We start from the raw sequence: 16,267 nt of genomic DNA, 5'->3' as shown, positions 1-16,267 counted from the left end.
TTGTTATGAAATGTTTTGAATGGAAAAATATTTGTTTAGGCAACTATGTGCAACATTAGTTGATCTTGGTCTAAAGAAGTCTAAAAAAATGAGAATTGAAGAAATAGTTGGAATGTTTTTAAATACAGTTGGACATGGAGTTGGTAATAGGAAGATACAAGAACGATTTCAACATTTAGGGGAAACTGTCTATAGAAATTTTCATAAAGTATTAGCTGCTTGCCTTAACCTTTCCAAGGCAAACATAAAGTCACTTGATCCTTTATTTCAATGATGTCATTCAAAAATTCAAAATGATCCACAGTATTGGCCATTTTTTAAGGATACTATGGGAGCAATTAATGGCACTCATGTGCTATGCATGTTTAGTATTGTTGATCAAATCAAATTTATTGGAAGAAAGGGATATGCACCACAGGATGTTATGGCTGTATGTGATTAAGACATGTGTTTTACTTTTGTTATTGTGGGATGGAAAGGTACAGCTCATGATGCCTGAGTATTTGATAATGCTATATCAACTCCTTCAATGCATTTTTCGCATCCACGTCCAGGTATATTTTATTAAAGTCATTATAATTATTATTGCATTGATTTAATGTTGGTCAAATTTACCAACACTTCCTTTCATTTAATAGGTAAATATTATTTGGTTGATTTTGGTTATCCAACACTAAATGGGCATCTTGGTCCATATCATTGCGAACGTTATCACCTTCTAGACTTCAGACAAGTTGCAGGATTTGCAAACAATAATAAGATCTTTAATTATTATTATTCAAGTTTGAGATGCACTATAGAAAGAACTTTTGAAGTGTGAAAGAATAGGTTTGCAATTATATGAAAAATGCCCAAATTTAAAGATAAAACACAAGTTCAAATTGTTTGTGCAACAATGGCAATACAAAACTTTATTAGGAGAAATTCAATTACTGAGAAGCAGTTCATACAAACTAAAGATGAAAGTATAGATGTCCATGAAGAAGATACCGATATTGGTAAGGCATCCTCATCAAATCTACCCGAATCATCAAGACAAATGCAGCGTATTCGTGATATAATTAGAGATCAACTCGTAAATCATATCAATTGAATATTAATTTATTTTAGGTTTTCATGATTGAATATTTAAGATATTTTACTTATTAGTTGTGATTTTAAATTTAATATTTTTTACTTATTAGTTAGTCAAAAAAATATAAACATGCTTATTTAAGATTTAATATTTAAGATAAAAAATTCATGTCTGTTTTTGCCATTAAATATCTCAACTGGCTTTTGAATCAAATTCTTTAAATGAATTTTAGTTTATCTAACTAACTTTTGAAAAAAACAAAATATTCAAACATAAATTACGTTACATCAACTAACTTTTTTTCTAACCTCAATTTACTAACATGAGTTGAATCCTAACCTTAGTTGTAAATTTTTTAATCCAAACAGACACTAAAATGATAGCCTTATTAATTTTTGTCATATAGTCCTGATGATTTTAAATTTCTAAATTTTATTTCCTCTATCTGTTTCAAATTATATAAATCTTTTAAGGTTTCAACAACCTGATTTGTAATCAACACCGCAAAATATTAACCACATTACCAAATCTATTTCTAAAACCTAATAAATGATCTTTGTAACTGCTAGAATAAATAAGATTAATATGAAAGAAAATATTAATAAATAGTACTATTTTAAATTTATAAAATGACATGTATAATGGACAAAAAGTTCTCCTAATTAAAAAGACATGTTTTGAGACAGAGGGACAGAGTTTACAGTAAATACAAATATCTGAAATACCATAATCAATATTATTTCAATGCATTAATTAAGCACCATAAATGGCAGGATGGTATGCATGGTCATCGCATGTCAGACCCTCTGAACGAGCAGTCTCTTGTACAAGTTTATCTGCAATGATGATGATTTGTTCAAACTAGGACAACCAAGAAAACAAGCAAACAGACAAGCCAATCGACCGAAAGCAGGGAAAGCAATGTCTCAACATGACTCAAGACTCAAGAAAAAACAGCTTTGGGAACTCACAAAGTCAAAGGTTGAAGCTTGAGGAAGGATCATCAGGAAAGAAAATTTAAGTCTTCATCGCCCACGGCCTTCTTTATGTTTAGTCCTCTATTGACATTAGATTCGATAACGTCCCAATAAACATAACTATCTTTGTCGCATATCACACTCTTTAAATGTTTCATATGGACGACCGACTCTGGCAATTCATTTACCGGACAATCCGTCATATACAGCTGTTTTAGGCTCATTAGCTTTAAGCAATATGCAGTATGAGATGTCCAGAAAGGTTAGACGCGTCAACTTGGTGATTCACTCTGGCATCTCCTTAAACTCAGCGAAGTGACTAATTCTTAGCAATTCCAACTTCTCAAGCTTCCCAATTTCTTGGGGAAGTTCAAAAAACTTGGGGCAACTACAGATGCTAAGCTTCTTCAGGGTGGCTATATTGCAAAACCCAACAGGCAATCCCACTAAATCTTTGCAATAATCAATGTTCAGCTCCACCAGAGTCGGCATTGCTTTTGAGAATTCCATAGAGTTGTTTTCAAAAGCCTCCCTCACTTTACACATGTAAAGACATAACTTGTGCACGTTCTTCAGTTTGCACGGGTAAGAAAGTGAAACCTGCTGCAATTTGATCCTCCTCAGTTTCCCTAGAGAAGTAAACAGCCCTGGGTTTGTGAATTCAGTTTGATATTCCACGCCATAATCGGTGAGAATAAGAACCCTCAGGTTTCTCATTTTTTTAATGGATTCAGGCAACTTGAATTCTCTAGTCTTAAGATTCAAAATCACAACCACAGCACCAGCTGCTTGATTTTTGAACCATTCTGGAGCAGTGTTTTGATATGTATAAAAAATGTGGAAGAAGGTGAATGGCATAGCACTAAAAGCTATCTTATATTGATTTCGATTGTAACCTGCGTGAGATTGTGCATAAGTAAGACAATAATAGAGATGGAAAGAGGTAATTAAACAAACCAGTTGACATTGACAGTATAGGAGCATCTACTCTGTGCTTGGGCCACCACTCAGGATGCTGATGATTTCCAAACATGTCAAGGATCAGTCTTCTCTTACTCTCAGCTGGTTCCCTGTTGCTTGTACGGATGGCTAGCTCTCTCAAAAGACCATGCTGCATGAGCAAGTGGTTATTGTAGTAATTGTCCAGATCGCTACCACCAGTCCTGCTTAAACAAGCAAAACTCAAATGTGAGAAGATCAAAAGCCTGAGCGTGAATTTGAAGGTAATAATATTGCAGATACACATTTAATTACCTTCGCAAGTTGATCCTGGCAGCAAAACTCAGGTCCATTAATTTGTGGATGGCGATCATAGCAGACATACCAAGTTCATCTAGTTTGTACAATTCAACCACATCCTTCTTTCGAAGCCATTCTGTGATTCTGATCTCACTACATCATGGAAGAATAATTGTTGAGATTACGACTCAAATCTTTATAATTCTTTATAATTATTTTTATATATTATCTATCATATTTTTATATGATATTTCAAGAGATATTTATTAATTATTATCCAAGATAATAATTTTAGTTGATGAAAAATTATATATATATATATATATATTGTCTCTCCATCATTCATAACAAAAATAATTATTATAATTCTCCTTTTTTATAATGAAATTACTCGCTTGTTATCATTGAATTTTTTGTCTCACATTAAGGTTTTTCCAGTTAAATTTACAGTTTCATCTTTTATCCTTTTTTTCTAATATCTTTATAATTTTTAATTATTTTATCTTGTTTATCGTTGTTATTGCACACTTCCTAACAATAATTATTAGACTAATTATCACCGAATGGATGAGAGAGAGAGAGGAAAGTTGAAAAGGTATTTTTGTATTAATTGCCAACTGTACATGAGGTCTGCATGATTATACAAGTCAAACTCTGAAAAAATGTAGTTATATGCCAATTTAATGATAACAATAAATTAACTTTGCTATCCGAACCCTAACCAACTACGTTACTTCCGCTGCTAGGGTCATACTAATACACAGACAGTGATATCCAAGGAGATGTTCAAAACATGATACCTGAAACCCGAGAAAACAAGTTCAAAACTCAGATAAGCAGTAAACTCAAAAGGAGGAACAGGCTCAGCTGGACAGAGATCTTATCAAACTTCCTTTGACTTGACAAAATTTCTAAGGAGAAGGAATCCACCGAGAAGAAAAATCCGACAGAAAACAGGGACCATCCTATCCTATCGTGTTAAAATTTAACATGATAGTGATATCAAAAGAGATTATCAAAATATATACACCTGTAACTCCAGAAAAAAGAGAGCAAAATTCAGATAAGCAATAACCTGGATCAGAAGAACGCGCTTGGCTGCGGTGGGCAGAGATCTTCCTGTAACTCTTCTTGAAGGGTACGTTGACTTGAGAAATCTTCTGAAGATGATGAAGGCATGTACGAATTGCCAAGAAAAAAAGTCTAACAACGGCGACCATCATCCATCGGACATGGCGGTATAATCGTTGTAAATAATAATAATAAAAATGTTGAAAATGTTCGTCAGCGTAACTTCCCGGAAGTTTCACGGGAATCATGGTACCAAAGTGCTATGTATTTTCATCCCACTATATCTATGGATTTCTTGAATGGAGGCTTGTTCTCTGAGGCAAATCCAATTTCACTGCATAATTATTTCAACGACCATTTATTTGTAGCCTACTTGATTACTCCTGGGCCCAAGTAGTATTTGGATTGGGATTTTTGTTTTTTGATAGAAAAGAGGGCAAAGCCCGTACCATTTAACTAACTAAGTAGAAAGGGGAGTAAAATCTCACACAATCATTAAGCACAAGATCCTTCAGAAACAAAGGAACAATATCTAAAAAGGAAGAGACTTTTAGAGCCTCTTTAGCTAATCTGGCAGCAACTTGGTTCTGGAGTCTTGAACTATGAATCAACTTGGATTGGGATTTAGTAGGAACCGTCGGTTCATATGTTATTAAAAGAAACAAAGAAGAAGAAGGATCACATACAAGTCATATACAACACAATTAATTAGTTGAAGATACTTTAACAATTGAAGTAAAGGGAATAACATCAACCTAATTGTTAAAAGACCTTAGAGTAATTAAATATATTGAGTGGGACCTTATAGTAATTCTTAAAAAAAAAAAATCAAAAGAAAAATGCATATTCAACTACCTTCCTTCTTCTTCTCTTTAAGGTCAATAATACTTCAGTGTGCACAAATGTGTTGTCTATTGTGTTATTCGAGGATTAAAAAACATTCTTGCCCTTTGAAAGGAAATTGAAAGCAGCATATTCAAGTAACATTTGAATTTTCTTTGGCCAAAATAACATATGTATGATTATTTTTTTTTAGTTGCAAGAGAGATTATCATCTTGCCAATTGAAAAAAATGAAATTAACCAAAAAAAAAAAAAACATACAAATATCTATGTAGTATACCTTAGTTCCATGCCAAAGGTGTCTCAGTTGGCTATTTTCCAGTTGAAGTGAGACTAGGTTTTCTGCAGAAAATGTTGACGGCAATGATTTTAAAGGATATCCTTCCCAATGTAAATACCTTAGTTGATTAGGCAGCGACTGCAGGCCTCCAGGAAAATGCAAGACCTTTCGCTGTTCATGATCACTGGAGTAGATCTCAAGAAATTTAAGCTTGCGCATCCTTCCAAAGACTTGAGGACTCAAGTGCAGATCTCCAATAATTTGTGAACGATTCAAAGTAAGGCCTCTAACGGCTTCAGTTCCCTGCAAACATAGTGTATAATATGAAAACTACATAAAAAAGTCTCAATAATTTTAAATTTATGCAAAATTCACTCTTACCAAGTTATCTCTCAACACTTGATAAATATCATTATAATCCCACAATCGGCTACATTTTTCAGGGTCTTCATTAGGTTCTTCACGAACAATTTCCCTACCCATGTCTTGTATCAAGCTGTGCATCTCGACATATCCATTAGAAATAGTCAAAAGCGCTTTGTCTTGAAGCCTTTCTAACCCAATAATAGTTGAATAACCAGCAGCATCTAAGACAGATTTTATATCCTTAACTCTTCTTCCTATGAAAAAACAAGCAATATCCAAAAGGAGATTTTGCTCTACACGATCTAGCCCAGAAAAACTTACTCTCAACGCTTGTTGAATTTCTTTGTCAGGTATTTTTTGAAGTTTCTCCAGCTGGCTTTCCCATTCTCTTTTACCTTTGCCACAAAGATGGGAAGCCAGAACTTTTATTGCCAAGGGATTGCCTTTAGTATAATCAACTACCCTCTCAGACAAGTCTTCAAACACTGGATCGATGCTATTATTTTTAAAAGCATTCAAATAGAACAGTTGAATAGCTTCATTAAAGCGCAATGCCTGAACCTCATATATATAATCTGCATCCTTAATCACTTGCTTATCTCTTGTTGTTATTATAATTCTACTCCCCCGTCCAAACCAAGAATGTGATCCAGCCAACTTTTCTATTTGCCATGCATTGTCCACATCATCAAGAACTATAAGAACCTTTTTTCGACTAAGTCTCCTCATGGCAAACGAAGTTTCTACATGGGGCATGCAACCATGGGGGTCACCATCATCTAATAAGGCGGAAAGAAGTTTATGCCTCATGTGAGTTATCCCGTATCTATGTGATTCTTCCCTTACATTTGCCAAAAAACAACTTCCTTCATATTCAAAACGCCATTTGTGAAATACTTCACCTGCAAGGGTTGTCTTGCCAATCCCGCCCATGCCCCAAATTCCAATGATTCGAACATCTTCTGAAGCATGGAACAATAAAGATTCTAGACCTGCAATTCGCTGTTGAACACTAACAAGCCCACTTGACTCACTAGTGTACTTAGAGTCCAGCTTCATCGAAACACATTTGACAATCCCTCTAACAAGCTCTGCTTCATTCCTGTTCCAGTGAAATTATATTTAAGAACACTCATAATGTAAGGCTTTGAGAAGAGCGTAGTAGAGAATAGTTACCTCTCGGCTCCACAAGGCCAGCCAGATAAATTGGCCGCTCGTGTGAGAGCAGCCCTCCACTTGGGCACGTGCTGCTTCTGGTTGCTGTTCTCATGCTTTTTAAAGGCTAACTGATAAGTTCCAGTCTGCTTACGGACATGTGATGGGTCAGTCTTATAAAATATTGGAAGCACAAGATGGTCCTGATGTTGAGTACACTCCAGTATTTTGGTGAGCTCGTTCAAGCACCACGTGGAAAATGCGTAGTTTTCTGAGAAGACAATCAAGAATAGAATGGACTCTTCAATGGCTTCGACAAGTGCTGCCCACACGTCATCTCCTTTGTCAATTCCATCGTCGATGTATGTGTCGATTTTGTTTCTTTTGAGAGCTTCATGAAGATGGCTAACGAAATTGTTGCGGGTGTCTTCACCTCTGAAACTGATAAAAACATCATATTTCTTTCGAGGAATTGGAGCAGAGGAAGAGGATGAAGCAGAAGCAGCAACGACCACGTCCATTTCTTGGCTAGCCATTCTGATCTCAGTACAGCATGGAAGAATAATTATTAAACTAAAAATGTATGTTCCTGAAACCCCAGAAAACAAGTTCAAAATTCAGATATAAGCAGCAAACTATAAATGATGAGCACTTTTGGGTGGGCAGATATCTTATGAAATTCTTCTGGAAGGAGGCGTTTACTTGAGAAAATTTCAAAGAATGGGAAGGTATAGACTGAGAGGAAATCTCTAACAGCAAACAGTGTTAAAATTTAACAAGAAAAGACGATGATATCAAAGGAGAAGGTGAAAATATAAATACCTGCAACTCCAGAAAGCAAGAAAGAGTAGAGAAAAGAAGTAAACCCGAACAGAAGAAGACGCTTGAATGGGCATAGATCTTCTGAAACTCTTGTTGAAGAGCGCGGTTAGTTGAGAAATCTTTTGAAAAAGTTGAAGGCATACACCACCAAGAAGAACAGTTTAACCACAAACAGAGGAAAGAGTGGAATCGTGAGATGCCCGGTAATCATGGCAAGAAAATAAATAAATAATCATGTTGAACTTGAAGGTGTTCTTCTTCTACGTAACTTCCTAGAAGTTTCGTGGAAATCATGGTGCCAAAGTGCGCTGTAATTTTTAAGAGCAGGCAGCCTCGCCAAGGAAATCACTTGTCATTGTCATTGACTAAGAAGCAAAGCTTTCATTTTCTGTCGATTTTTCCAGGAAATTAATCGTGAAGGAATCCTTTTCTTTTCTTTTTTATTTAGCCAAAAAATTACAATTTCAAGCTCAAATAATAATTATAGATATACTTAACAATCTTGTTCAATATAATTTTAAAATGTTTTAATTTGTAATAAATAAAATATTGATATCAACTCTCTCTAGTTCTATCTATAAGATAGAAAAATAAGAATTTTGTTTATCATATTTACTTTCTCTATTAAAATATGTAAAGTATTTTTTTAAGAGTTATATATGTTAAAAATATAAGACATTTTTAATAATTTAAGTTATAATTAATGTTTTTTTAACCCATTAAATAAGTATAAATATGAAAAGAATGTGTTAGTTTGAAAAGAATTAACTACTTTATTAGATAAAATTTTGTTAAAAATACCTTATATTTTTTAACGGAAAGAGTATAAGTTATGTCATTAAGTTTTCATCATAATTTTTTTCTTTTACCTTTCATTAAATGTTGATAGAAAAGAGTATATTTTTAATGTATGTGTATTTAACAGGAATGAAGTTGGGAATCATTAAATTTTAGGCAAGTTATATTGAAAGTAGGAAAAATAATAGTAAAATTCTAATTAAATATGTAAATGACATTCAAGTTTCCTAAAATGTCATAATTTTTTTGAAGTTTTTGGATATGTTTCTAACATTAGTGATTTTAAGTTAAATAACTAAATTATTCCTTGTTTAAAATAAAAATAATAAGTCTGATTTTATTTTCTCAATCACAACTTTTATTTAAGCAATTACAACTTTTATTATGTGAATTATAAAAATTAAATAAGAAATCACAATTTTTCATATGACATTACTTTTATGATTGATATACAAACTTCTTAAAAATGACCAATCATAATTTTGATTTTGTAAATCACAAAAATTTAACAAAAAATCACAACTTTTCACATAAGATTTATTCTATCATTGAAATCCAAGTGCTAAAAATAATTAATCACAACTTTTATTTAAGTAATCACAACTTTTATTATATGAATCGCAAGAATTAAATAAGAAATTACAACTGAAATATCTTTTATCATCAAAGTTCAAATTCTTAAAATAACTAGTTACTACTTTTATTTAAGTAATTATAATTTTTATTCTATAAATCATAAAAGTTAAATAAAAAATTATAACTTTCCACATAAACTTGTTGTTTTTATTTTAAAACAAAGGATAATTTAATCATTATAATTCAATTCAATATTGAATTATGTTGAAGAAATGAAGGTTTCAACCCAATCCTTGTACATATAAACACAGTAAAAAAAGAAAAAATAATGACTTAGACATTTACTACATAGTAATAATTAAGGTTATCATCAATCCCTGAAAAAATAAATTGATTGCATGCCTGGGGAAGTATCGCTTAGTTAAAAAAACCTTGAATGGATAAATCTTGGACGTCTCATGTAAGACAATAGTCTATATGGGTTAATATTAAGCTAGAACTTTTAAAATATATAAAAGTTCCTTTTAATTTTTCAATTTTAAGTATTTAAAATCCCGTCGTTAAGTTGAAAAAACACAGCCGTCACTTTTATAGTTGGAGAAAACTTGCAATATTAGCATGCGACTTAGCTCACAACTACAAAAGTAATATTCATTTTCTTTAACTTAATAACAGAGTTTTAGGTACTTAAAATTTAAAAATTAAGAAATTTTTTGCATATTTTAAGAGTTCAGGGTTCATGATATTATTCGGGCAATAATTTAAAATCTAGATATTTATTAATCCTAATTTATAATAACATATTTGGAGTTGGTAAAAAAATAATATTGGAAAAAATAATCCCTCCATTCTTATAACTTCATTCCTTTTTTTAACCAGGTCCTTATAGTTTTTAATTTTTTTTTTGTCCTTGTAGTTTCTTTTGTTATAAATGCTAATCCTTATAATTAAAACCTATTAACTTCAAAGTAAGTGCACAAGTGACTGTTGAGTTCGCTAACAAAGAATAATTAGACTTCGTGATACCTAGACTAAAATTGCCACATTGACTTGAGAAAAAACAAAAACAAAAAGAAAAGTAGTGAAACCACCACCTTATTTAAGAAGATTAAACTCGGGAGAGTGATGGCTAAGAAGATGTAACCCACCTGCTCGAAAGCTTTTGCTTCTCCCCAACAATTTCGCTCTTCTCCCTTTCACGGTTAGAACCCTAGCCCATGATTTTTCTTGTTATCTGCGGAGCCTGTGAAAAGCTATTGTTTTTTCTTTCTTCTTTTTTTAAATTTCTTTTTTCTTTTTTAAAAAATGAAGTCACCAATTTTAATCTATGTGTGCGCTAAGTTGAAGACTATTCATCCTCCATTCGCTGCCTTAGCAGTTGGTAATCTCGGTTCACACCCTGAAATTAATAGATTTTGACCATAGGGGTTAACGTTTATAACGGTGGAAACCATAAGGACCCAAATAAAAGTAAAAAAATTGTAAGGATCTAAATTAAAAGTTTGGTGAAATTATAACTGGGAGATTAATTCTCCCCAGAATATTTGAAAACTCATTTTCATTGAAGTTTTTTTTTTTTCCGTTTTTTGGGACATCAGAAATATTTTCCCACCCCAATAAAGAGTAATTTTTCTCTAAGAATGTTTTGACTTTTTTTTTAATATAAAAATGAGGGCGAAGCTCAAATTACAAAAAAATTAAGGATATGTTTGGATTATCTTTCAATTGAGATTGAGGTGATCTAAATTTAAGTTAAGATGTTAAAAGCTCATGAAATCTTGTTTGGATTAACCAAAAAATTGAACGAGCGTTTATGGACAACGAGTGTTTATAACAAAGCTAGATGAGGTAGCTTTTTTATCGAGCGTTCACAGAAAATGAGCGTCTTTCACTTTTAATCATCTCGTCTTCTCTCTCTTCGTTGCTTTTCATCCCCTTTTCTGACTATCATTTTTCAACTTTTATCCAATATTCAGCACATGTCTCCTGTTTCTCACTATAGTAATTTTGTCCTTCAAACCCTTTTGACATGCCACATGTATTTTCTCATTTTTTACAATTAATTCTTTTTTTTTGACCAAATACAATTAATTCATTGAATAAAACAATTTTCAAATGATAAAAAATGCACGTTGAAACATAATAATAGAATAAATACGCTAACAAAGCCCAATACAAATCACATTTACCATATATGAATAATAAATTAAAATAAAATGGCATGACTCATAATTTAGTTTAATATATTTTTTTAAAGAAAACATAACTTTAGATCCCCGTACTTTTCTTAAATTTTAAGTCCTTACACTTTTTTTGAATGTTCTAAATCCCAACACTTTTTTTTAGTATTCTAGATCCCTATAACACCGCTCATTGAGGTACCTGAAATATCAAAAATAAAAAGTGTAGGGATTTAAAATATAAAAAAATATAGGGACCTACAACAAAATTTGAGTAAATTGCAAGGATCCAAATTTATATTTTTCCATATTTTTTGCCCAACAAGGTTGGAACAAAATGTTATACTTTTTAACAAAATGTTATACTTATGCAAATATATTAATATTCATAAAATTACCATAACTAAATATTTTATACTTGTAATCTACTTTTTTGAAAACTTGTAATTTTAAGTTTAATTTTTTTCTAAAAATATCATATTAGACATAAAAATATATAGAACAAAATTCATGTTCATTTTTGTAATTATACATCTCAACTGACTTTTAAATCAAATCATCCAAACAAATTTTAGTTTGACCAACTGACTTTTAAAAAAAAAGATATTTAAACATAAATTATGTTATAATTACAGACATTTCTCTTAACCTCAATTTGTTAACTTCAGTTAATTTTTAACTTTAATTATAGATTTTTTTAATCTAAATACACACTAAATATCAACAATACATAGGGACTGGAGTCCTATATAATCTTTAAACACTAGGTCCTTCAAGAAGAAGGGAGTCGAATCAAATAGAGAAGAAACCAAAATTCCTTCCTTAGCTAGGGGATCTACAACCAAGAATGTTTTGACTTTTGATTATGGAATAACACGATGCATTTGTTTGCACTAAAATAGTATTGACCTTGAAAAAAAGAAGAAAGCGATTCCAACATGCATTTCTTGTTTAGGCCAAAGAGTAATTAGGCAGGCTTTAAAAAATGGCCTATTTCAGTATGTGTGTACTGAGATTGGATTTTCTTTAAGGAACAACTCCATTATGGTTCACCACTTAACAGGCACATTATGGATTACTTGTTGAAAATATACTTAAACTTTTCCTTTTATGTTTTTGAGATTAAGGGGTTGAGTAGTGAAAATTTAATATATGAGTATTTCATGTAATATGGTACATTGCACGATTTAGTCTTTAATGATTTGCATGTGATCAAATAGGTGTCAATGACTTTTGGCTTTTGATAAATGGATTGGACACATAGTTTTGTGAAAAGTGTTGAAAAAGTATAAGTTTTGAAAAGATTGTCTAGATTTTGATTGAGTAGTTATTTGATTTTGAAACCAAAGCTATTAGTTATAGCTCAGAAAGATCTTTCTATAGACACCTAATTCATGTCAACCGAACATCGGATGAAGAATTGAGGAGCGTCAAAAGTTTCCTAAAAAGCTGTCAAATTGACAGCAGAATTCACTGTCAATCATGCAATTGCGCCGCGGCGTATGGTGCCACGAACTGTAGCGCATGACACAGAGGCAAACATGCCGCGGCGCACGCCCTAAAAATTTTTAGAATTTTATTGTTTTCAAATTATAATCAAATGCACTCATGTTTTGAATGATCCCATGCTTTTGCATATTTGTGAACTCTGATTTGTCTAATTGTATGACCTTGAAAATGGTTTTGGTTTTGTACACTTGGGATCCCCATTTTTCAAACCATTGAAAAACTTGGTATTATGTTAATTACTTTAGTCCCATTTCTTTTTATTTGAGAATTAGTTTTAAATATGGGATTAAAAGGAGGAAGATATTACAAACTTAGTATCAGTTTCTCTAGTTATGAGAACTGGTTTATAGATTGTGTTGAGTCATCATTGTTGCTTATGCATTTGCATATAGAGTTGGCAATTGTCATTATATACATATTGTTTTCCTCTCTTGAGCTAGTAATAATCCTTTCCTTTTATGGGATTACTTTCATCCTTAGGAAGGGAGAATGAGCAAATAAGAAATGTACCTAGTAATATTCTGGTAAACTTATCGAGACAAGAGCAAGAAGTCTTAGTAGAAGTGGAGAATGAGGTAGTCCTAATTAAAGAAGAACAAATAGAAATAGGACAAGACCAAGAACAAACCGTACGTTCCATGGGCAAGGATAATGTGTTGCTTGAGTTAAGGGCAATGATAGAGAGAATTGAGAAGAGATTAGATGAGCACGATAGAATTCTTCAGAAGAAGCCTGAGGAAGGGTGTAGTAGTATGGTTGAGAAAGCCGGAGGTAACCACAAGAAGAAGAAAAGAGTTGAGATACTTGAAGAACTGCAAGGGTATAAAGATGAGGAGTACTATGAGAAGAGTGCACCAACAAGGCCAATGCGTTCTATGAGGCTGACTGAGAAGGAGCATAAGGGCTCCATTAACTATGCACTTAAAATATTCATAAGATTGAATCCTCCTCACTTTAACAGTTCCATAAAAGATAGAGCTAGTAAGAAGTGGATAGACTGGTTAGAGACAATATTCTCCTTGATGACTTGCACAACAGAGCAGTAGGTACTCTTAGCTACTTTTATGCTAGAGGATGCTTCCAAATAATAGTGGGAGAGCGTAAGGCTAGATGATGGCTCTTTACTTACATGGAAGGAATTCAAGAGGAGATTCTTTGCTCACTATTTCTCATCTACCTTTCAAGTTGAGAAGGAATATGAGTTTCACCTCCTGCAGCAAGGCAATATAAATGAGGAGGAGGTCATTGCCAAGTTCAATAGTTGTCAAAATATTTAACTTATCTAAGATACCATGATGATGAGGAGTAAAAGGCTGAGCAGTTTTTAGACAAGGTGCGGCCTGAGCACGATAGGCAATTGGCAACCTTTGAGATCACTTCCTTTGAGGTGATATGCAACAAGTTTTGGGCCATTTCTAGAAGAAGCAAATTAGCAGATGATAAGCAGCGAAACGATCAAGAAGATCAATTTTATTTCTGGATTGTCCTAAGGGTTTAATGTCGGGGGTGCCAGGAATTATTTCCAGAAGGGGTCTCAATCTAAGGGATTCCAGTCCAAGAGTAATGCACCCAAAAGTATGGGAGGTCAGAACCAGACTTCAAGGCAAGATTATGTCCCTACTATTGCTAGACCTCTGAGAGCTCCACATTGCAACAAGTGTGGGAAGTATCACAATGGGGAGTACTGGACACGCTTTAAATGCCACAAGACTAGCCACATAGCACAATGCTGCCTAAAGAATGCTAGCACAAGTGACCAAAGGTCTGTCATTCCTAGTCATGTCGTTACCATGTCCAAAGAGGAAGCTTATCAGAGGTACTATTTCTCTCTATAGTACTGAGATTTCTGCTTTGTTTGATTCGAGTACTACTCACTCTTTTATTTCTAATAAGTGTGTAAAAAAGTTAAAATGACTTGTGATTGAATTGCTTGTGATGATGAATGTATCTACACCGGCTAATACTTCTATGAAAACAGTTGTGCGTGTTTGAAAGTTGAAATGAGATTTGGTGATAGGGTTACACTAATTGATCTAGTTTGTTTGCCCATGTTGGGAATTGATATGATTGTTGGGATAGACTAGTTATCGACTAATAGAGCGACACTAGACTGTGAAAAGAAGATAGTTGTCCCACCAGTAGATGCTGCGACTCTTTCAGTATTTGAGGACACTGTTTTAGCAATAAACCTTGAGATAACAAAGTTTTTGTCTGTCATGCAAGTTAAGAGATCAAACCATGAAGGGTGTCAAATGTTTTTAGTGTTCTTTTTAGTGCATGGAGTATATAATGGTGTTCTTGACAATATTAGAGTTGTAAATGAATTTTTAGATGTGTTTGTTGATGAGATGTTTGGCTTACCACTAGAAAGAGAGATTGAGTTTTCTATTAACCTGGTACCTGGTATTAAGCCCATCTCTAAGGCTCCATATCGTATGGCTCTATATGAACTGGAAGAGTTGAAGAAGCAATTGGAGGAACTACTGGAGAAAGGGTTCATTAGGCCAAGCGTATCCCTGTGGGGTTCACCTGTGCTATTCGTGAAGAAGAAAGACAGGAGTTTAAGGTTATGCATTGATTACAGATAGTTAAATAAGGTAATAATCAAGAACAAATACCCATTGCCACGGATAGATGATTTGCTTGACAAGCTTGCCAGAGTAGCAGTGTTTTCCAAGATCGACTTGAGATTTGGTTTTCATCAGTTGAGGGTCAAGTCTAAGGACATACCCAAAACCCATTTAGGATGAGATACGAGAATTATGAATTCTTAATGATGCCTTTTGGATTGACCAATGCACCAATAATCTATATGGCTTATATGAACAAGATTTTCAAATCCTGCTTGGATAAGTTCGTAGTGTTCATTAACGATATCCTGGTCTATTTCAAGGATAAAGAAGAACATACCAAGCATTTGAGAATAGTGCTGCAAGTGTTAAAAGAGCACAACTTGTATTCAAAATTGAGTAAGTGTGAATTCTGGCTTTCAAAGATGAAATTCCTTGGTCATGTAGTATCCACCAACAATATATCTATAGATCCTCATAAGGTTGATATGGTATTGCAATGGGAGAGACCAACCTCAGTAACAAAGATAAGGAGTTTCTTAGGGTTAGCTGGTTATTATCATAAGTTCATTTAGGATTTTTCTCAAATAGCCTCTGCTTTGACCAAGTTGATAAAGAAGGATCAGCTGTTAGTATAGACTGAAAAGTGTGAAGAAGCATTTCAAACGCCGAAGGAGAAATTGACTATAGTGCCAATATTGACAATCTCGTATCCTAAGTGGCCGTATATGGTATACACCAATATTTCACTTAAGGTTTAGGATGTGTATTGATGCAAGACGATAAGGTTATAACCTGTGTGTCTAG

At 33.1% G+C, this 16,267-nt stretch overlaps 2 protein-coding genes across 5 annotated transcripts; both read right to left on the bottom strand.

Annotated features, from left to right (window-relative positions):
* Nucleotides 1-2,057: 2,057 nt before the first annotated feature.
* On the bottom strand, nucleotides 2,058-5,476 carry LOC129291218 (putative disease resistance protein At5g47280). Of its 4 annotated transcripts, none has more exons than XM_054928476.1 (4): nucleotides 4,367-5,476; nucleotides 3,307-3,444; nucleotides 3,010-3,218; nucleotides 2,058-2,681 (listed from the first exon to the last, which is right to left on the bottom strand). In XM_054928476.1, the coding sequence occupies exons 2-4, from the start codon at nucleotides 3,372-3,374 to the stop codon at nucleotides 2,338-2,340; spliced, it is 621 nt and encodes a 206-aa protein (XP_054784451.1). In that variant the 5' UTR covers nucleotides 3,375-3,444; nucleotides 4,367-5,476; the 3' UTR covers nucleotides 2,058-2,337. The 4 variants fall into 4 exon arrangements, with proteins under 4 accessions (XP_054784451.1, XP_054784453.1, XP_054784452.1 ...); XM_054928478.1 differs by having other exon boundaries at nucleotides 3,010-3,215; XM_054928477.1 differs by lacking the exon at nucleotides 4,367-5,476 and adding an exon at nucleotides 4,092-4,231.
* LOC129291215 (disease resistance protein RPV1-like) lies at nucleotides 3,879-8,013 on the bottom strand. Its single transcript, XM_054928469.1, has 5 exons — nucleotides 7,828-8,013; nucleotides 7,027-7,542; nucleotides 5,866-6,952; nucleotides 5,485-5,787; nucleotides 3,879-4,696 (listed from the first exon to the last, which is right to left on the bottom strand). Exons 1-5 carry the CDS (start codon nucleotides 7,899-7,901, stop codon nucleotides 4,694-4,696), a joined length of 1,983 nt encoding a protein of 660 aa, XP_054784444.1. The 5' UTR covers nucleotides 7,902-8,013; the 3' UTR covers nucleotides 3,879-4,693.
* Nucleotides 8,014-16,267: the final 8,254 nt, after the last annotated feature.

The sequence above is a fragment of the Prosopis cineraria genome, unplaced genomic scaffold (genome assembly GCF_029017545.1).
Source record: "Prosopis cineraria cultivar Desert tree isolate PC_DT_omini unplaced genomic scaffold, ASM2901754v1 PC13, whole genome shotgun sequence".
Lineage (NCBI taxonomy): Eukaryota > Viridiplantae > Streptophyta > Magnoliopsida > Fabales > Fabaceae > Prosopis > Prosopis cineraria.
The sequence above is the reverse complement of the archived record's forward strand: the minus strand, read 5'-3'. Positions and strand labels throughout refer to the sequence as shown.